We start from the raw sequence: 22,872 nt of genomic DNA, 5'->3' as shown, positions 1-22,872 counted from the left end.
TAGAAAGTCATTCATTGCTATCAATAAGACCCATTCTTACAACATGTTCAACAAATGTTTTGGGCAGTAATCCTTTCATCAAAGGATCAACAATCATAAGCTTGGTGCTAATATGTTCAATTGTCACTTTATGTTTATGGACTTCTTCCTTAACTGAAAAGTATTCCAATTCCATATGATTGGCACCCTTTGAATACTTATCATTTTTAGAGAAGAAGACGGCTGAAGTATTATCACAATAAATTTTTGAGCGGCTTAGAAATACTATTGACTAGTCCAAGTCCTAAAATAAAGTTCCGCAGCCAATTAGCCTGAACTGTGGCTTCAAAGCATGCCACAAACTCAGCTTCCATAGTGGATTCAGCTATAACAGACTGCTTCACACTCTTCCATGATATTGATCCTCCAGCTAACAGGAACAAATATCCAAATGTGGATTTTCTTGTATCCACACAACCAGCATAATCTGAATCTGAATATCCATTCACATCAAGATGATCAGATCTTCTATAAGTGAGCATATGATCTTTAGTTCCTTGCAAGTATCGCGACAGTTTCTTCGCAGCTTTCCAGTGATCCATTCCTGGATTAGTTTGATAACGGCCCAACATTCCTACAACAAAACTGATGTCTGGTCTCGTACAAGTTTGGGCATACATTACACTCCCAACTATTGATGCATAAGGAATATCATTCATTTGCTTACGTTCCAATTCATTCTTTGGACATTGATTGAGACTAAATTTATCTCCTTTCTGAATTGGAACGGGACTTGATGAGCATTTTTCCATTCTAAATCTCCCTAACACTTCATTAATATAGGCTTTCTGATAAAAACCTAATAATCCTTGTGATCTATTTCTATCCCAATCACAAAGGATACCTCTCCCATATCTTTCATTTCAAAATTGTTAGAGAGATATCTCTTGGTATCATGCAACAAACCAAGATCATTAGTAGCAAGCAAGATGTCATCAATGTACAGGACTAACATAATAAACTTACTCCCACTAACCTTCAGATTTATACACTGGCTAACAGTGTTTTCTTTAAATCCAAAGGTTAAAATAGTTTCATTAAACTTAAGATACCATTGTCGCGAAGCTTGTTTAAGTCCGTATATTGACTTCTTAAGTTTACACACTATGTATTCCTTTCCTTTACTAGAAAACCCCTCATGTTGATTCATATAAACTTCTTCCTCCAAATTTCCATTTAGAAAGGTTGTTTTCACATCCATTTGATGTAGCTCTAAGTCATAATGAGTTACTAAAGCCCATTATAATTCTGAGTGAATCCTTTGGAGTGAAACCTTTTGCAACAAGTCTGGCGTTGTGACGTTCGATGTTGCCAGTTGACTCACGTTTGGTCTTAAAGATCCATTTACACCCAACTCTTTTGCAACCTTCTGGTAATTCAACAAGGTCCCACACTTCATTTTGTTCCATATTTCAACTCCATAGCATTTATCCATATATCAGAATTATTACTTTAAATAGCTTGTGAAAATGAAACTGGATCATTATCAATTCCTAAGTCAATTTCTGACTCGTGTAAATATACCAATTAGCATCAGAAATAGCAGTTCTCTTTTGTCTTTGATATTTTCTTAATGCTACTTCTTGTGGTACATCTACCGCAGGTTCATTAATTACGCTTCATTAAGATTAACAGGAGCATCGATTTGTTGTTCTTGGTGATTGTTAGATTGTACAACAACTTTTGGAACAACATCTTTAAAATAAGTAAAAGGTAGAGGAACTCTTACCCTAACTTCTTTAATTTCCACTTTACGTGGTTCTTCACTCCCACTAACTTCACTATTCTCAATGAATCTAGCATTTCTAGTTTCAACTATTCTTGTACTATGATTAGGACAGTAAAATCTATACTCTTTTGATTTTTCTGGATAACCCATGAAGAAACCACTAATTGTTCTTGAATCCAGTTTCTTTTCTAGTGGGTTATAAACTCTAACTTCTGTCTGGCAACCCTAAACATACATGTGCTTTAACTAGGTTTTCTACCAGTCCACAGTTCAAAAGGAGTTGTTGGAATTTATTTTCTAGGAATCCTATTAAGTAAGTAAACGACAGTCCTTAAAGCATACATCCACAATGAAAGAGGTAAAGATGAAATACTTAACATACTCCTAACCATGTCCATTAATGTACGATTATGCCTTTCTGCTACACCATTTTGTTGTGGTGTTCCAAGCATTGTATATTGAGCACATATGCCATGCTTTTCGAGGAATTTAGCAAATGGACCTGGGTGTTGTCCATTTTCATCATATCTTCCATAATATTCACCACCTTTATCTGACCTGATTATTTTCACCTTTCTATCTAGTTTTGTTTCAACCTCAGTAATAAAGACCTCTAAGACATTTATCGATTGAGATTTTTCATGCAACAAATAGTCATACCCATAACGTGAAAAATCGTCAACAAAAGTGATAAAAAAATTTTTTTTTACTGAAAGATGCAATATCAAAAGGACCACATATATCAGTGTGTATAATTTCAAGAAGCTGTGTGCTTCTTGTGGCTCTTTTCTTTGTGTGTCTTGTTTGTTTTCCTTTAATACAATCCACACAAATGTTAAGGTCTGTAAAATCCAAATTTGAAAGAATTTCAATCTTAACTAATCTTTCCAATCTTTCTTTGGATATGTGACCTAAACGTTTGAGCCATAAGAAAGTAGATTGTTCATTCACCAAACTTCGTTTGATTCTAATATTATGATGCAGAGTTAAGAGTGTTTCGACAAATAGATTACCAAGATTTAGTTTGTATAAGTTTTCACAAAGAGTACCAGTACCACTGAGATAATTATGTTTAAACAAACTAAAAATCCATTACCGAAATTAAAAGAGTATCCAGTCTTATCTAACTTAGACAAAGAAACTAAATTTCACGAAAGAGTTGGTACATAACAAGTTTCAAGTAAATCTAAGTGACCCCAATATTAAGGATCAAATGGTAAGTCCTATAGCTTTGACTGAAGCCTTCACTCTATTCCCCATATACACATATCTTTCATTCTGGTTTATAGTTTGTGTTGTAAGGAATCTCGCATCGTATTAAACAATGAACAGTACAACCAGAGTCAATCCACCAAGTATTATAAGGAACTTCAATTAGATTTGATTCGATACATGTAAAAGCACTAGGCTTACCTTTCTTCTTGAGCCATGCCTTAAATTTCAGTTAATCTTTCTGAAAGTGTCCAGATTTTCCACATAAACGACGCTTATCATTCTTTTGTTCCTTCTTACGTACTTGAGAGGAGAACACATTAACATTATGGTGCCTTTGTTTTCCCTTAACATGTTTCTTTCCTTTCTTTCCAGCTCCTTGATGATTGACAAAGTTGATGGAGCGGGTTCCTTGATTCTTGAGCCTTACTTCCTCCTGAACCAACATTCCGTGCAATTCATGCACGTTCCATTTGTCTTTCATGGTATTGTAGTTCATTTGGAAAGGGCCGTACTTAGACAATAATGAGTTGATGATGAATTGTACAAGGAAATTTTTTTCCACTTCCATTCCCAAGGACTTAAGTCTTGCTGCTACATTTGTCATTTCAATGACATGCTTATGCATGGTACGTGAACCATCAAACTTCATGGTGGTCAAAGTACCCATTAGTGTCCCAACAATAGAATTATCAGCAGTTTGAGAGGATTCTTCCACTAGTTTCAAATTTTTTTTTGCATTTTCAATTTTGGGAAGAGTAGTCTTAATGTTGCCCGCAATATTCATACGCATAAACATTCTGGCTAATATGTTAGATTGATCCCAGTGCTTATAATATGACCTTTCTTCAATATTGCTAGTTTCAGTAATAACAGTTGGCTTCTCAGTGTAAAGTGCTACATCAAGATCTAAAACTCTAAGAAGGAATTTGATCCATTCGCACCAATTTGAGAAGTTAAGACCGTTACAGGTTGTAACAGAGGCAGAGTGCGAATGAAGAGCAAATGCTGCAAATATAATATTCTCATTTGTTAATACTTTGAGTTTTGGATTTTAAACATACTATCAAATTAAGAAATGGTTTATAAATTCTTAAGTGTATATTGATGTCCTCCTTTGGGCGAAACATCAAGATACAACTTTAGACATAATGATGCTTAAATGTGAATTTAACGTATTTCAATAATTTTTAATGTGTCAATCAATAATATTTATTATCTTTGGATAAATAAATAAAACGAACGACACATATAAATTATATCCTTAATGTTCAATGGTTATAAAAATAAATCAACCTTTGGGTGATCCATAAATATCTTATAACCAAAAACTTCAATATATCCATAAAGGTTATATCGGTTACAAGCATTAAACTAATGTACAATTGAATATACGTTTACTCATTATTATTTTGAATTAATTCTTCAAAGATTAGATCACTTTGATGATTAACTAATCTCATATACATAATTCCAAAATAAAATACATCATAATAGTGAATAGTTATTTCCCTTAATACTAAACACCTTTATATGGCAAAATTAGTACAATAATAAGGGATAATAACATTATGCATATGTTAATCATTATATATACAGTGATGCTATAAAGCAAAACAGATTATGGATCAACACGCCACTATTTAATTCACATGAGTTCTTTTGAAGGTCATTACTAAAAAAATGTTTTCTTAATTTAAAAGAAAAGAACAAGTGTTCTAATACAAATTCAAGTTTTCAGTGAGTGAAACTCAACTACTGAAAACATAATAATTTGAATCTGGACTAGCCATACAATTAATTCAATACCCATTATTGTTTTCAAACAAAGAAAACATTAGTTCTATGAAAAATCATTAGTTCTTAAACCTGGCTCTGATACCACATGTTAGGATTTAAGGGATTGCGAAAACATAAACAATCTAAACATTCATAAATCTTATAAATTATTCATGATTGTAGAACTATATGATTTTCACATAAATCTATTACTATAATAAATCAGTTAAGAATACATACCCGAATCAGGCATAGTGTTTTTCGAGAATCTTGACTTGAATTGAGTGGAAGTCTTTTTCTTTGTTGTTCTTGAGAAGTCGTTTCTCTCTCTTGCCTTACATTTTATGAATAGCTTTGATGGATAAGACTATTACTTTATGGCAGAGAAACGACCCTTTAAATAAGAGAGTTTTTAACATTATTCCACTTTCCATCATGGTGAGTAGTGGAGGTAATGTGTAGTTTTAAAACTACCAAGTAACTCCCCACTTAATGGATAGTTGGAAGACTTAATGAGTAGTTGGAAGTTACTAAGTAACTTCCCCACTTTTCCACACATATAAGTAATTTCCCCACTTCTCTACTTCTCCACACATATTTAGGATTTAACTTATATTAATTATTAAACCAGAATATAATTAGTGGGCCATAGAAATTTATAGGCTGAAGATTTTGTGATAGACGGTTTGTTTAGTGATTTTACTGGTAGATTATTGAGTTTGGATGATAATCCTTTTGGTGATTACTGAGTTTCAGAGCATCAATTGTTTACTACAACTTGTGAGGGATCAACAACCAAAACAAGGAGGTCAATCAATGATTAAAGAGGGAACGACACAATTGCAACTTACAGAGGACATGACTCTAGATAGGAAGATATATATAGAGATAGGAGATTAGAGTAGAAGGTGAATTAGCAGGATTGCTCTTAATTACTCATATATTATCTTGTTGTACGATTTGATTTATTATCTATTTTTTTCCTTTTGCTTCAATTATAATATTATACATTATTATTATTATTATTATTATTATTATTCTCTTTTGCTTTGCTATATTTTATTTTTTATACGTAATTTTTCTATGCTCGACTCTATCGAATTCATGATGTTCTGTCAATTATTAAAAAAACTGTTCGCTCCAAAATATTATGTAATGTACATTAGCAAACCATGGATACATAGAACTATGAACACAACTGAACAAAAAGTTGGAGACGAGTTGAGGTGTCAAGATGTGCATCGTCAAATTTGGAGTGTTTAGTTGAAAGCTGAGGCCAAGTTTCACTTTAATGATAAAGGATTCAGGTTGTACAATCTCTAAGTATAACCTAGAATGAGCAACTGACATAACATCTATTGCTCTTCAATTTGGCTTTAGAACTAAGCTACATCTTGTACTTATACCTATGATTATCGTTTAATTATAGATTCCTACACTTTTTGCAAGCATCTCTAACCGTTACTCTTTCATAACACAATGTTAGGGTTCTCATGTTTCATAATTTTTGAAAATCTAATTAGGGTAGTTTTCTTAACTTAGTTGTTGAGAAATTAGAAAACATTTAAGGTTAGAGTAAAACTACATCACTGAAATTTATCTTTTGGAACCAAAAAACTTCTAAACCCTACTCAATAAGTTTCATTGAACAAGAATATAAATAATATTGCTAGCAAGAAGGAATGCGCTAAATGATTGACTGATTCACATCCAAGAGCGTGAATAACAAGGTTGAAATCCCAATGAGAAAAACGTATAGGGTGAACCTTGGTGGGTAAAATATCCCAGTACCTATGCTAGTGAGATATAGTAGGTACTCGGTGGAATAGTCAAGGTGTGCACAAACTAACTGAACACCAATTGTTCTATTTTAAAAAAAAAATTGAACTATTGAGAAAAGCTCAAAACTAACATGTGTCGATCAATCACTTGGACAAAAAAGGATAAAAATCAAGAATATTTTTTTTTTATATATTAAGAGAAGGGAAAACCTAACCTGTGTTGAATCTGCCACTTGAGCAACAAAGGAAAAATCGATTAAAAATGTGATCTATTGAGAAAATACTACAACTAACTGAATAAAATCTGTCACTTGAGTAAAAAAAGGATAATTAATAAAAAAATGACCTATTCAGAGAAACTCAAACCTAATCTGATTTGAATCTGTCACTTGAGAAAAAAAGGAAAATCAATAAAAAAAAATTATCGATTGAAAAAGCTCTAACCTAAAGTGAATTGAATTTTTCACTTGAGCAAGAAAGGAAAAATTAATTAAAAATTAATCTAGTGAGAAAAGCACAAACCGAACTTAAGTTAATCCGTCACTTCAGCAACATAGAAAATATCAATAAAAAATTTATCCTATTAAGAAATTCTCAGGCCTAACCTGAATTGAATCATTGAGAAACATAAAAAATATCAATAATGAGTAGAGCTGTCAATAAGGTTTAAGACCATTGGGCCAGTCTGACTCAACCCGTAATTTGTCATGGTTGGACTATGTTTTTTAGAGTCCATTTAAAAATAGGGCTTTTAAGCCAAGTTTTAATAAGCCTGTTAGCCTCATGTGGTGTTTGAATTGTCACGATCCGAGACTACACCCTGGACGTGGCCGGCACTCGAAAACCATTGCTAGTCCCCAAGCGAACCCTCATCCTGGCTGGCTACAAGCGGAAGACTTACTCAAGCATACGTAAACTTAAAACTGAATTAAATTCATTGAAATCCAATAGTGAACTTTAAGAAAGTCTGAACAAACTCAAAAGAAAGTAAATACCGAAAACTATTCAACTCTGTCTATCTATGAAGCCTTTACTATTACACAAAGATATCGGGACAAGACTCACGAAATATCAAAACTACTAACTGTAAGATAAAGGTGAAGTCCTCCGAAATATGAAAAGGCTCACCAAAGCTGACTAGAATATCACATGACCTCAACAAAGCACCTGTTGATGATCCTAAATACCTGTATCTGCATCATGAAATGATATATGCGAAATGGCTCAGTACGTGGAATGTACGAGCATGTAAGGGGAATTCTAAAGCATAAACAAAGGCTTGTACTTGATAAAAAGGAAACATACTTACCTCTTCTCAACTCACTCAACTCAACTCAACTCAAGAATAAGATACTCAACTCAACTCAAAGGTACTCAACTCACGATAAAGCAACAATAAAAAATGTAATATATGGAAGTCTTTTAAAAACAATAGACAATAACTTAGTTGTATGCAGAAATACAAGAATAACTCAGTTTGTATATAAAAATACAATATAACTCTGTGGGAGATTCTCTAACCGACAACCATCACTATGACCTATGTGATGATACATCGTCTTGCCCACGCTGCCAGAACTGTGCTATACTTTGCCAGGGTATAGAACCTCTCAACTAAGTGGATCCACTAGTCTATGCTAAAAAGCATTAAGGAATCATCTAAAAAGTATGACCCTTTCTACCCACGTTGGCTACATGGTTTATGGAGACTTGAGTTAACTGAACTCGTCTTCATATCGGTGCTCAATACTACTCCCAAAATATACTAACTCATATGTTTAAAAACATAACTCTTTCTCTTGTTTGAGATAATTGCTCAAACTACCCTCTTAAAAGAGGTAACTGCTCTTGAAATATCTTTTGAACTCATAACTCATTTAGAAATCTCAGTTTCTCGTTTATCAATGTAAAAATTGATACCTCTAGGAATACATAGTCCCCTTATACTCTTACTCAATTCATACTTGAAAACTCTTTAAAAAGCCATATCAAAATCAAATTTTAATATGATCATTGATGACTTGAGAAGTCATACTGCATAAACATTGATGGTTTATCTAGATACCATACTGCTTAAACATTAATGGCATACCTAGATACCATACTTCTTAAACATTGATGACACAACTAGATTCCATACTTCTTAAACATTGATGCCATACTAATTGTCATATTAATCATGTTTTAGAAAACTCTCTTAGAAATCGGTGTTTCCTCTCTGCTTAGATGTAAAAACATTTACTCTTGGGAATACTTAGTTCCCATATATTCATTTTGAAAAATGAACTCAACTCTACTCTTTCTCAAACTCAAGTGCTCAAGTCTTAAAAACAAGTTTAAAGTGATTGTAAAAGACTTCTCAAAATAGGGTTCATGCCGAATTATGGAGGTGAACGACTCAATTCTAGATTTTCAATAACCATATATATAGAACTTAATACTCGGAACTCAATAACTCTTGTACTCGAGGACTCAATGATACAACTTATTTCGTTACTGCTCGACTCACAGGGTTCATGCGAAATTATGGGCATGAACAACTCAACTCAAGGACCTTCATGGGTGACATGTAGTAGTCCCATAATTAGGAATATAGTCTCAAAATGGTTAGGAACTCAATACTCAAGAACTTAGAACTTAAAGATACTACTCCTCTCAAAGATACTCTATTTATGGAGTTCATGCGAAATTTATGGGCATGAATGTCTTGACTCAAGGTATACATAACAATATGGACTCATGTATACAACTCTTCTAATTCTCATACTTCATCAAAACTCTGTTTAAGAACTCAAGTGTTGGCTTTAAAAAAAAGCTTTTCAAAATTAATAACTCAAAATATGGTTCATGCTGAATTATAGACATGAACAAATCAACTCAAGAATCTCAATAAAAATATAGAAACTCAATAATTAGGAATATAATTTTTAAATGAACCATGAACTCAAGAACTCAAATCAACTTATATCAAGAATACCCAAATTTAGGGGTGGAATCCTAGATTTGTCTTTTACTGATTTGAAAGAAGATGTAGGGCATGAGGATTAACTAGTCCAATACTATGATAGCCTTACATACCTGGAAGAACAAGGTTCTTGAAGAAGAACTTGATTAGAAGCCTTGAAACCCTAGCTTGAATGTAATTAATCAAGAAAACCTTTCTTGAGATTCTTGAATTAGTTTCTTGAAATCTCTATGCCCAAGATTTATGATTTTCATTAGTGATTCATAATTATATGGAGGAACTTGAGTTGGAAAGAATGGAATTCTGGGAGATAAAAACCTTACCTTGAAGAAGAATCTTGAAAAGATTGAAAGAATCTTGAATGGAGGCTTCTACTTTGATTTTTCGTTAAGGTTTTGCCCTCGGATTTGAGAAAGAAGAGAATGATGGATTTAAAGATGAAAATCTGATTGTTTTGAGCCTTTTATTAGTCAAGAAATCCGTTTAGGGTTTTCTTGGAGGTAAAAAAACAAAAATGACCCACTTTAATGTTTTCCCGTCCGCTAATTCGTAACAACACTGTATCAGGTTACTAAAATATTCATAAATTTTTACTCAGAAATTGGATTGACGCGAAATTAGTGGCATTGGAAAGTAGATTCAAATAACTCTAATTTTATAGGTTATGGATTATGTAACTCTTTATATTCTAAGAGATATGGTCGTTTGTAGCTGACCCAAGTAGAATCTTACATCAAAACTTAATCAATAAGGAAACTTCAAGAACACTTATCAAGAACTAATCAAGAAATTAAATTGCTCAATATTTATGGATAGATTCGCAAAAGAAACTCATGATTGACATGTGGGTGAACAAACCCAACACTATGGAAGCTTACATACCTCAAAGAATTTCTTAAACGAACACTTGAAACTTTGAACTTTTTCTCCTCTTGAATCTTCTCTCTAAAACCCTAAACGCTTTTGGGGATGAATGAAAATGATTCTAATCAGTTTAGACCCTTAATTGGGTGAAATTCGCGTTTAGAATAAGTGAGGTAAGGAAAAGACTAAAATAACCCTCCTATTTTTTGATAACTTTCCTTAAATGGATAGCCCAACTTAAATAGGGCATATCTTACTCATACGAACTCGAAAATTAGCAAACTCGGTGGTGTTGGAAAGAGGACTCATAGGTGTTTCATTTGATATCTTGTAGACCACCTAACTCATCCCGTACTGAAGGTTATGATCATTATAAGTTGACCTAAAACTTAGAAGAACCTAGGAATGATTTGAATGAATGCTCTTTAATTATATTTGGAACTCAAGGTTCTATATCTAGTGATCTTAATACTTAAGAAATTTTAAATTCCTTGGTAAAATCATACTCACAACGATACATGGTTCGAGTCTTAGTTAAAAAAACATTTCTGGGGTGTTACATGAACAATATGGGTTGCGTTAGCACGTGGGCCAAATATAAAATGAAAATAAAATATAATACTAAAAATAACAAGAGGAGTCAAAACATAAAGTCTTAATAACAGGACATATTCCTTTGAGTCGTGACTACGTTTTCTTCTTTGTATTAGCTCCTAAAGGCTCCATTAATTCTTGAGAGTTTCTACATGTTCTAATCACATGTCTTAATTTACAATCAAAACTAAAGTAAGTTTAAGAGTAAATATGATTATGAGTTTTGAGATATTTTAGAGCATTACCTATTTTAGGAGGATCTTTTGAGTAATTACCTCAAATTGAGAATGAGAATATTTTAACATTGAGCATGAGTATATATTTAGGTGGAGTAGTATTGAGCATCGATATGGGGATGAGTTCATACAACTCACATTCCTCATAAACCATGTAGCTAACATGGGTAATGGATCACACTTTTAAATGATTTCTTATTGCTTTTAAGCATAACTTAGTGGATCCACTTAGTTGAGGTGCTTTGTACCCCAACAAGGTATAAGACAGTTCTGGCAGAGTGGGCGAGACGTTGTATCATCACTGTAACACCTCGAAAACCAGACCTGGAAAAAAATTGCAGAACTTACCTGAAGCAGTGAACCACGACAGGGTTCACAGACCGTGATAGGGTCCATGGTCCATTGACTTTGCCCGTGGTCATGACTTGGAAGTCACCAGGCACAGACATCAAACCACGGGCACCTTCATGGTCCGTGGTGCCGTCCGTAGAGTCTAGGTAGTACCCCCGGTAGTACCCCCCTAGCCAGCCCCTTAAACCTCCATTCCCAAGTGAATACAGCAAGGGCCTTCACAGTCCGTGGTCCCTCACATGAGTCGTGGAGTGGTCCATGAAGGCTATCCAGTAGGCTCCTAGACCTGAGCCTACAGACCTCAACCTAAGTGAGGACTACGGGGACCTTCACGATCCGTGGTCCTCCACACGGGCCGTGGTAGGGGTTCGTGGACCAGACCCCAGAACCCCCAACTCCTGAACCAAGTGCAGACCACGACCATCTTTACGGTTCGTGGTCCCTTTCATGGTCCGTGAAAGTGGCCGTGGTTAGCCCCATCTGCAACTTAAGTTAGGGGTCTTTTGGTCTTTTATTATTTCATTGGACCCCTAAACTACGTCGTTTTAACCTTAAACTATGTGGTTTTGGTCAGTTTTAGCCTAGAAAAATAACTAGAACTTACCTAAGTCAGATCTTTAATCAAAAACTTAGAAAATTAGAAGCGAAAGAGGAGAAAAGGTCGAGCAACCCTAGTTCAAGAACGCAACAAGTTTCCTCCAGTTCTAGCCCTGAAATCGAAGGATTTCTCCGTGGAATTTGTCACCATGTATGTGGGATTTCACTAGTGGGTTCTTTTCACCCATAAGGTCCCTAGAATTCAGTCAGATTCTTGATTCCCTATTATTAACTAGTCCTAGGGTTTCTAGAACTTCAGTAGATTCTCATGAATTAGTTAATTATATGTTCCAAATCAGATTATCATGTTATTACGTCGTTATTGCATAAATTTCAGAACCCTAGCTATGTATTTCTTTAGTTCTTAAATTACACATACTAGGTTAGATATTTCAGTATTTCAGATATATAGTCCCCAGTCTTGAATGTGTCATTATCATTATATTAATGTGCATTCCCAGTTTGCATGTCAGTTTTGAGCTATCTAGTATATCATAGAATTCAGTCTTAATGTGTTGATCATTTAATCTATTGGGAGTAGCATACTATCGAGTTGGACTAGGGTCAGTCACCCATATAGTCCTAGAACTACGAGTCACGTAGGTTGTAAGTCCACTTTGTGGGAATCATTTTAGTTATCCCAAAAACATGCCTCTACACCTTTGGCCGGGTGTATTGGGTCTTCTCGATAGGGCGTATACATCGGAATCTAGATTTTGCTCATGTGGTTTTATTATCGGTTATTAGTAGCTCCTACAGGACATATTCCTTTGAGTCGTGACTACGTTTTCTTCTTTGTATTAGCTCCTAAAGGCTCCATTAATTCTTGAGAGTTTCTACATGTTCTAATCACATGTCTTAATTTACAATCAAAACTAAAGTAAGTTTAAGAGTAAATATGATTATGAGTTTTGAGATATTTTAGAGCATTACCTATTTTAGGAGGATCTTTTGAGTAATTACCTCAAATTGAGAATGAGAATATTTTAACATTGAGCATGAGTATATATTTAGGTGGAGTAGTATTGAGCATCGATATGGGGATGAGTTCATACAACTCACATTCCTCATAAACCATGTAGCTAACATGGGTAATGGATCACACTTTTAAATGATTTCTTATTGCTTTTAAGCATAACTTAGTGGATCCACTTAGTTGAGGTGCTTTGTACCCCAACAAGGTATAAGACAGTTCTGGCAGAGTGGGCGAGACGTTGTATCATCACTGTAACACCTCGAAAACCAGACCTGGAAAAAAATTGCAGAACTTACCTGAAGCAGTGAACCACGACAGGGTTCACAGACCGTGATAGGGTCCATGGTCCATTGACTTTGCCCGTGGTCATGACTTGGAAGTCACCAGGCACAGACATCAAACCACGGGCACCTTCATGGTCCGTGGTGCCGTCCGTAGAGTCTAGGTAGTACCCCCGGTAGTACCCCCCTAGCCAGCCCCTTAAACCTCCATTCCCAAGTGAATACAGCAAGGGCCTTCACAGTCCGTGGTCCCTCACATGAGTCGTGGAGTGGTCCATGAAGGCTATCCAGTAGGCTCCTAGACCTGAGCCTACAGACCTCAACCTAAGTGAGGACTACGGGGACCTTCACGATCCGTGGTCCTCCACACGGGCCGTGGTAGGGGTTCGTGGACCAGACCCCAGAACCCCCAACTCCTGAACCAAGTGCAGACCACGACCATCTTTACGGTTCGTGGTCCCTTTCATGGTCCGTGAAAGTGGCCGTGGTTAGCCCCATCTGCAACTTAAGTTAGGGGTCTTTTGGTCTTTTATTATTTCATTGGACCCCTAAACTACGTCGTTTTAACCTTAAACTATGTGGTTTTGGTCAGTTTTAGCCTAGAAAAATAACTAGAACTTACCTAAGTCAGATCTTTAATCAAAAACTTAGAAAATTAGAAGCGAAAGAGGAGAAAAGGTCGAGCAACCCTAGTTCAAGAACGCAACAAGTTTCCTCCAGTTCTAGCCCTGAAATCGAAGGATTTCTCCGTGGAATTTGTCACCATGTATGTGGGATTTCACTAGTGGGTTCTTTTCACCCATAAGGTCCCTAGAATTCAGTCAGATTCTTGATTCCCTATTATTAACTAGTCCTAGGGTTTCTAGAACTTCAGTAGATTCTCATGAATTAGTTAATTATATGTTCCAAATCAGATTATCATGTTATTACGTCGTTATTGCATAAATTTCAGAACCCTAGCTATGTATTTCTTTAGTTCTTAAATTACACATACTAGGTTAGATATTTCAGTATTTCAGATATATAGTCCCCAGTCTTGAATGTGTCATTATCATTATATTAATGTGCATTCCCAGTTTGCATGTCAGTTTTGAGCTATCTAGTATATCATAGAATTCAGTCTTAATGTGTTGATCATTTAATCTATTGGGAGTAGCATACTATCGAGTTGGACTAGGGTCAGTCACCCATATAGTCCTAGAACTACGAGTCACGTAGGTTGTAAGTCCACTTTGTGGGAATCATTTTAGTTATCCCAAAAACATGCCTCTACACCTTTGGCCGGGTGTATTGGGTCTTCTCGATAGGGCGTATACATCGGAATCTAGATTTTGCTCATGTGGTTTTATTATCGGTTATTAGTAGCTCCTACAGGTTAGTCAGACTCCATTGCATTGACCACATGCCAATAAAGTCAATATTCAGTCTCAGCATGTTATCATTTGGTCATTGCATTTCGTTAGTTCAATATTCAGTATCTATATAATGTTCAAATTATACTCTTGCTTTATTGCTTGTTCAGTTATATGCTTATTTCAGCTTTATTCTATCCTACATGCTCAGTACCTTACAAAGATTAATGCATACTCTGCGCTATATCTTCTCGTGATGTAGGTTCAGGTTCTCAGCATCCAGATCACACTTAGATCGGTTCCCGATCTTCAGTTCAACAACATCAGTGGTGAGTGCTCATTCTTCGAGGACTAGTGACATGTTTATTTTTATCGCTTTTAATCTTTAGTTGCAGTTTTGCTAGATCTAGTTGGGGCATGTCCCAATATTTCTAGTCAATTTAGAGGCTTATTTAAGACATAGTTAGATTCTGCATAGTATTTGAGTTTGATATTTCTTTTGTATTAAAACTCTGAGATGTGATATATTCAGTTTAGTATGTGGGTATTTCCCATCACTTTCAATTTCATGATTTAGCTTCCGCATCAGTTATTATATTTCTTATTATATTCATGTCATGGCATCAGGGTTAGCTTGGGGTCACTTGTGATCCTAGGTCCCGTGTACGCGTCTCGGGGGTAGCTCGGGGCTTGACAAACTTAGTATCAGAGCATTAGGTTTAAGAGTCCTAGGATGTCTGAAAAGTCGCACTAAGTAGAGTCCTTTTCATGGGTGTGAAGTGCACCACATCTAATGAGAGGGAGGCTACAAAGTGTTTTAGGAAAAATCTTCATTTTCTTGTTACTCTTATCGTGAGTAAGGTATGATCTTATTCCGTTCTAACTCGATGTTCTATGTTTCAGTGATCATGCCTCCTCGCAGAGCTAACGCTAGGAATGCAAATGTCAGGAACACAAACGCAACTCCTCTAGTCCCAGATCAAGAAGTTTCAAATGCAGAGTTTTGGAATGCCATTCAGATGTTGGCTCAGAGTGTTGTTGCCAACCAAAACAATCAATGGGCTCCAGTTCCGGCATATACTAATGTTGGATCCACTGCAGCGGGAGTGCGAGATTTTGTCAGGATGAATCCGCTAGATTTCTTAGGATCGCAGGTTGGTGAGGAACTCCAAAACTTCATTGATGAGGACAAGAAGATCTTTGAAGTGACACAGGTAACTGGGAATGATCGGGTTGAATTAGCATCTTACCAACTTAAAGAACATTTCTAGAAACATAAAAAGAACATTTCTAGAAACATTTCTTTTAAGATTGAACCTCTTAAAAGAAAATGATAAACCCTCAAAAGTAAGATGAAGAGGAGAATCAGAAAAGGAATCTACAATAGTAGGAAATAAATACTTATTCTCAAATAAAAAGACATTTCTAGAAACATGAAATTTGTGAGAACATGGATCATAGCAAATAAAACTTTTTTGTGAAGTACTATAACCCATAAAAGCACATTTAGTAGACTGTAAAGAAAGTTTATTGTGTTGTGAAGGAGGCAAATGCACAAAGAAAATACAACCATATGTATGAAAATCACTATAGTTAGGATTTTAATTATAGGGACGAAATATGGATACTCAAGATTTAGCACTTTAGATGGAAGTCTATTAATTATATAGACAGTAGTAGACAAAGCTTCCATCTAGTATTTAGATGGTAGAGAGGACTCAATCAATAATGTACAAGTGACATCTAAAAGATGACAATTTTTACACTCAGCAACTCCATTTTATTGTGTTGTATATCCGTAAGAGCATTGTGAGACAATTCCTTTGTCAAGAAAGACTTTTTGAATTCATAAGACATATATTTCCACCAGAATCAGATCTTAATAATTTGATGCTCGTAGAAAACTGAGTCTCAATGTATGCCAAAATTGTCTTGAACATGGAGAATACCTCACATTTGGATCGAAGAAAATACACCCATGTAAACCAAATATAATTATCTATGAATGTCACAAATTATTTGAAATGAGAATGAGAAAGAATTGGTGAAATGCCCCAAACATCACTATGGAATGACATCAAAACACCTTGTAGCACGACTACCAAAATTAGGAAAATGAAGAGTTTTACTTTTGCCTAATTTAAGTAGAACAATCAATGGAAGCAGCTGAAAATTGATTTTTGTTTACCAATAAACTAGAATTTAATAAATGAAACAACACAACAAAATTTAGATGTCCTATATGCTTATGCCAAACCTCAGTCTTACTAGCAGTAGAAGTACAAACAGAAGATAAAACAAGAGGAATGAAAAACTATATAGGAAACAATGGTTCAACTTTAGGGCCCTTCGCGATTAGTGTCTTCTACACTTGATCCTGCACAAACCAACCATTATGAGAAAAATGCACATCACAATTGTTATCTATCAAATGTCTAGCTGAAATAGGACTAGTTGAGAGCTTTGATGAAATAAAAACATTTTTGAAAGTTGGAGTAATGTCTCCAACCTTGGTAATGGATAAATTATCACCGTTGACAATCTGTATTTGTGATGGACCTTGATACTTACGAACATGTTTTAGGGTGCTCATTTAGATGGTCATATGATTGAAAGCACCCGAATTAACAATCCAAAAATTAGATGTAACATCATTACCTAGTTATACCAGTGCTGAAAGAATGACACTATCATTTGTTGTACCATTTTAGAAGTAAGAAATTGTCCTGAAGATGAGTAATCAGTAGTGATGAAACTATTTATCCCAATTTGAAAAGCACCGACCCTATGATTTTTAGGGCGCGTGGGATATTATTTGATAATGTGTCCTTGTTGTTTACAATAATTACAAAACTTCTTGCTACAATTGCTAGCGATATGACCATATTTCTTGGCAACTGTAGCATTGATGTGTTCTAGTCATATCCATGTCCTTTCCTTTACTTTGAGCAACAAATACAACAATGACATCATTTTCAATATAACAAGAGATAAATTTTCTTTGGAGTTCATCACCTTACAATAAGTTCTTGATAATATAAATAATATTCATCAATATGTAAGTTCAAACAATGAATGTGGAATGTCTAAAATGCTATCGAACTTGAAATTGAGGCCTTCTACATTTTCCCATTTTTCCACACAAAAGAAGTTCAACAACTTATTGTCTTTGGTATTACTAATTTCTTTGATTGGTATATGACATTCATTCTTTTGTATAAAGAATTAGTTTTAACATATAATTTTTTGACAATATTTATTATCGGTTTCATCACCTCTATCCAAACTTGTAACAATTTATTTATAAAATTAATTTTCGCACTAAATTTACATGTTGTTAATTTATAGTTAGCTAATCCAAACAGGCTCTTTGCATGATTTTGAAGCTGAATGATCATACATTATTTGATCTGCACTTCATCCTCATCCTGCCTGCTGGTCGATCTTTCACTAGCCAAGATTAAGAGAAAACAGATAAATAGACAGTTAAATAAGTTGACATGTGGAAAAACTATTGAATATCTTGGCTACTATACAAATTCTTATAGTTGACATTGTTGACAAATTTTACGTGTACCATTTTTCTTATTAAAAAATAAAATCAATTTTTTTTTAAAAAGTAACTAAGTCGGAAATTTATAATTAAAAGTGTGTAAGGTAGATAAGAATTTTGGATAGAAATTATTTGACTCCTAATAAAGAATTGTATTATATAGGATGAAATAAATATAGTGTATACTTTATTTTACTATAAATGATTCATATTTGTGCATGAATGTTTTGACTTGTTTGATCCTTCAAAACATCTTTTTTTAATTGGTATATTAATTAATAAAAATAAATATGTAAACTAGATACCATTCTAAGAAAATTTTATTCAGAACTAAATTTAAGGATAAATATTTATTATTATTCTATTTCTATCTGTGAGGAAGATTAAGAAAAACTGTTGATTTTACAAGGAATGAAAATACTATTTTAATTACCTAATAAGTATAAAAGAAATATTGTATCATATAAACTGAAATAAATATAGTACATATTTAATAAAACTAATTCCTATTCATGTATGAAATCTTTGACTTGCTTTTCATCCTTCAAATCATAATTTTTCCTCTTATAAAAAAAGTATATTAATGAAGAGAAATAAATATATAGACTAGATACGATTTGGACAAAATATGATGTTGACCTACATTTTAGGATGAATATTTATTATTCTTTCTTTCTATCTTCAATGCTAATTAGGAAAAAATATTAATTACACAATAAATTAGAAGGTAAAAGAAATACAATTTTGATTATCTAATAAGTTTAACCATAAAAGGTAAATTTGTTGAAATTTTAGTAACAAAATCCAAATATGACCTGAATTTTATGACTTGATTTTTGTTCAAAGTACTTGTGAACTATAAATACAGTGTTATTCTTTCAAACACTTTCAACTACTTTAAGACTCATTCTCTTATCTTTCCTTGTATTAGCCCAAGCCTTTTTTCTCTTTGGATGAGTTTTTTGTTAAGAGGAAAAAGGAAACTATACTTGCAATCAACAACATGCCGATCAAATGGTAACGATTTTGAATTCATTAGAAACATAACATTTTTGAAAGATTTTGGTGTGTATGTTTAAGTGTACAGTTTGTTACTTTGTTTGTTGTTAGGATTTTGCATTGGCAAGCAAATGCAGGAACAACAATCAATAGTCAAATACTGATAAAAGTAGCTAATTGTGCTGAGAGCATTAATGGTGTTAAAGAAGGAAGATGGAAAAATACTTTTACCTTTTATAAGCCCATACTCAAAGGTATTTCATTCCTTATTAAATCAGGTTTGTAAACATTATATAAAGGAATGACCTTTTTTTCCCTCTCGATGCATTATAAAGAATGAATTTCGGAAGTTTTTCTCCTTTGTAAGTAATCTATAAAAAAGTGAAGAAGTATTGAAATAATTTGGGTCAAGAATAGATCTAAATGTAAGATAATCTATATATCTCGCATTTCTAACTTACACATCATGTCATTTTTAAGAGTATTTTTGTGGCCATATACGAGATTTGATTGTTGATTGATTAATTTTTTCTTTTACAAGAACAAGCAAATGCATCGGAATTTCCCCAAAATTTTTTGGGGGTTTCACTTCAAGAACAACCCGACAAGTTTTACATGGCAATTAGTAGGCAACGACTGGTTGTGGAAGCAGAGTCATCAATGCAGACGATAATGGAGAACTTACAATCTTATAGAATGAAGCTTGCTGTTAATTGTGAGTTTGTATTATTGAGATATGCAAATTATTGTTCTTATTATAATTGGATGATATACTTATGTAGAACCATCAAGATTTTTGACTTCCCAAATACTCATTAAAATATTTGACTGATATAGGGGCTTCAATATCGACTTGGTGACTTCCGGCTTCGAGTAGGCAAAGTTGTTCCAATAAATTCTGAGAACTTGAGGGGAATAGTTATGGAGGTATGCAAATACTTTTAGAGATTTATTCTCAGTTGAAGCTTTTTATGTGGTTAAGCCTTTTTAAAAAAACATAGCTATGTTGTAATATATTATGTTTTGTTTACTCTTCACGGAGAGGAATTCAATTCTTGTACTTTACCTAATTAAAAAAATAAATACTATTATGAGCATGCTTGCCTCATAAGATGTTTGTTTCTTTTGTAGATGGAGTATCTTCCGATTTCCTCATGGGAAACATCACATCTAATTATGAGTGAATTCTTCGAGATATGGAAGGAAACTCTTGAAAAAAGATCATTACCGGGTCATTTTGTGCATGTTGAACCAAATTTTTCAGAGTTTGGCCTCTCTGATCAATACACTTCACAACACACAGTTGTACAATATGCTAGCATCTTGGCTCGAATGGCAGCAACATCTAAATCGTCACAAGCAACTAGAAATTAGAATGTTTTGCTGACATTATAAGATTTTTCTTTAGCTTCAGAAATGAGTTCTTTATGTTCATTAATTAATTGGGAATATGCACATCAATAGTAAGCAATCTTAAAGCTACTATGATTTCAATTTAGAATTTATACAACCACTTTTTTTTCTTTTTAGTGGGTAATATGAATGTTAAATAATTTCTTTTGTGTGAAAAATTGTACTTAAGATTATATAGACTTTTAAGCCCATATTGCAAGACAAGTAGGGATTTTGAAGCTTCGGAGAGTAGAACGTTTTTGGTCAAAAGGAAATATGGTATATATGTTAATATTACTTTAAAAAATTAAAGCATTTTAGATCATTCATTTAGAGAAGAATTTACGAAGAAGAAAATTTTATGCTATGAATCCTTTATCATTTTTTATACTATGAAAAATACTTTTTTCTTTCAACCATAATGTCATTACTAAAAAAAAAGGAGGCTTTAACATGCCAATGGGGAGAAAATGAGGTTTTTGAAGTATTAAGTATTTTTAGAGAAAATAGTGATAGTTTTTGAAGTTTATGTTTAATTTTTTTTAGAGAACATAGTGAGAGTTTTTGAAGTATTAAGCATTTGTTGACCAATTTATCAGTTGATAATTTTATGTTCAGTTATCTTTGAAGTTTTAGCATTATCGACACATATTAACAAAACAATAAAATCAAATATTCAATATCAATATTAGAGTATGACTAATTTCGTCCTAACAAAGACATAAATTATCATAAATATATAAATTGTAATAACATATTGCAATAACAAAAACAAAAGAAACAACATAATGTCATTCAACATTCAAACATCGAAAACTGCGTAAACTCAACATTACTCAAAACTTTCAACATAAAAAAAAAAACTAATATCGTGGAAATATTTTAATATTAAATTATATATTCATTATATTTTATACAAAATACTATGGAAATAACGTAAGTTATTACACCTGACAGAGATAGAGTTACTACACGTAATCCTTTACTTACTAGGACTAGGAATAATAATATTTTATACGAAATTGCTGATTTTGGATCAGCCATAGGGTTCGTTGCCGCGAAGATGCTCACCGAGAAGTGGGACAGATTAAAGAATATCAACGTCAGATTTGTGGTCTTGATATGCCTGATGAAGAGTTTATAGACACTGATGTTTCTAAGATGGCTATGTTAGGATTTAAGGGATTGTGAAAACATAAACAATCTAAACATTCATAAATCCTATCAATTATTCATGATCGTAGAACTATATGATTTTCACATAAATCTATTACAATAATAAATCAGTCAAGAATACATATCCGAATCAGCCATAGTGTTTTTCGAGAATCTTGACTTGAATTGAGCAAAAGTATTTTTCTTTGTTGTTCTTGAGAAGTTGTTTCTCTCTCTTGACTTACACTTTATGAATAACTTTGATGGATAAGACTATTACTTTATGGCAGAGAGAGGACCCTTTAAATAAGAGAATTTTTAACATTATTCCCACTTTCCATCATGGTGAGTAGTGGAGGTAATGAGTAGTTTTTAAAACTAACAAGTAACTCCCCATTTAATGGGTAGTTGGAAGTTACTAAGTAACTTCCCCACTTCCCCACTTCTCCATACATATAAGTAATTTCCCCACTTCTCCATACATATAAGTAATTTCCCCACTTCCCCACTTCTCCACACATATTTAGGATTGAACTTATATTTATTATTAAACCAAAATATAATTAGTGGGCCATAGAAATTTACATTATCCACTTGGCGCACGACCTTTAACTTAATGGTTTAATATGCATGTTAATTGTCATGTGCACAATGTTAAATCCAACATCATTCGTCGTTATTAAGTAAATCAACTAATATGAGTCATTGCGGTAGTTGACCATTTTATTTGGCATAGTCCCTTCCATGCACTAAAATATTAGTCTATTGCCTATAACAACCTTTCAAATACATAATGGGTCCACAATAATGCTTAGAATATCTTTATCTAATACAAAACCTATCATCGTCATTCTCAACATAACGTATACAAGAGAAAACATGTAATAACAAAAACATATATATAGTTGAGCTCAAAGTGGCATTTGCATAAACATAATAAAACCTTTACAGAAAGTCATTCATTGCTATCAATAAGACCCATTCTTACAACATGTTCAACAAATGTTTTGGGTGGTA

The 22,872-nt window shown here is 33.6% G+C and overlaps 2 protein-coding genes across 2 annotated transcripts; one reads left to right on the top strand and one right to left on the bottom strand.

The window, feature by feature from the left end:
* Positions 1–233: 233 nt before the first annotated feature.
* On the bottom strand, positions 234–791 carry LOC125814383 (secreted RxLR effector protein 161-like). The gene has a single exon (XM_049493836.1). The coding sequence runs from the start codon at positions 789–791 to the stop codon at positions 234–236; it is 558 nt and encodes a 185-aa protein (XP_049349793.1).
* Positions 792–19,312: 18,521 nt separating this feature from the next.
* On the top strand, positions 19,313–20,682 carry LOC125814427 (mediator of RNA polymerase II transcription subunit 20a-like). The gene is made up of 5 exons (XM_049493874.1): positions 19,313–19,326; positions 19,420–19,562; positions 19,850–20,031; positions 20,146–20,235; positions 20,440–20,682. Exons 1-5 carry the CDS (start codon positions 19,313–19,315, stop codon positions 20,680–20,682), a joined length of 672 nt encoding a protein of 223 aa, XP_049349831.1.
* Positions 20,683–22,872: the final 2,190 nt, after the last annotated feature.

Source organism: Solanum verrucosum, unplaced genomic scaffold, assembly GCF_900185275.1.
Source record: "Solanum verrucosum unplaced genomic scaffold, falcon-dt-bn FXZP01000268.1, whole genome shotgun sequence".
NCBI lineage: Eukaryota > Viridiplantae > Streptophyta > Magnoliopsida > Solanales > Solanaceae > Solanum > Solanum verrucosum.
Note: the sequence above shows the minus strand (reverse complement) of the source record. Positions and strands in the feature narration are given on the sequence as shown.

Coding starts and splice junctions, on each gene's coding strand:
- LOC125814383 (XM_049493836.1), bottom strand. CDS start 791: ATGGAAAAATGCTCATCAAGTCCCGTTCCAATTCAGAAAGGAGATAAA.
- LOC125814427 (XM_049493874.1), top strand. Junction 19,563..19,849: donor TTATAAGCCCATACTCAAAG/GTATTTCATTCC, acceptor TTCTTTTACAAG/AACAAGCAAATGCATCGGAA. Junction 20,032..20,145: donor TTGCTGTTAATTGTGAGTTT/GTATTATTGAGA, acceptor TGACTGATATAG/GGGCTTCAATATCGACTTGG.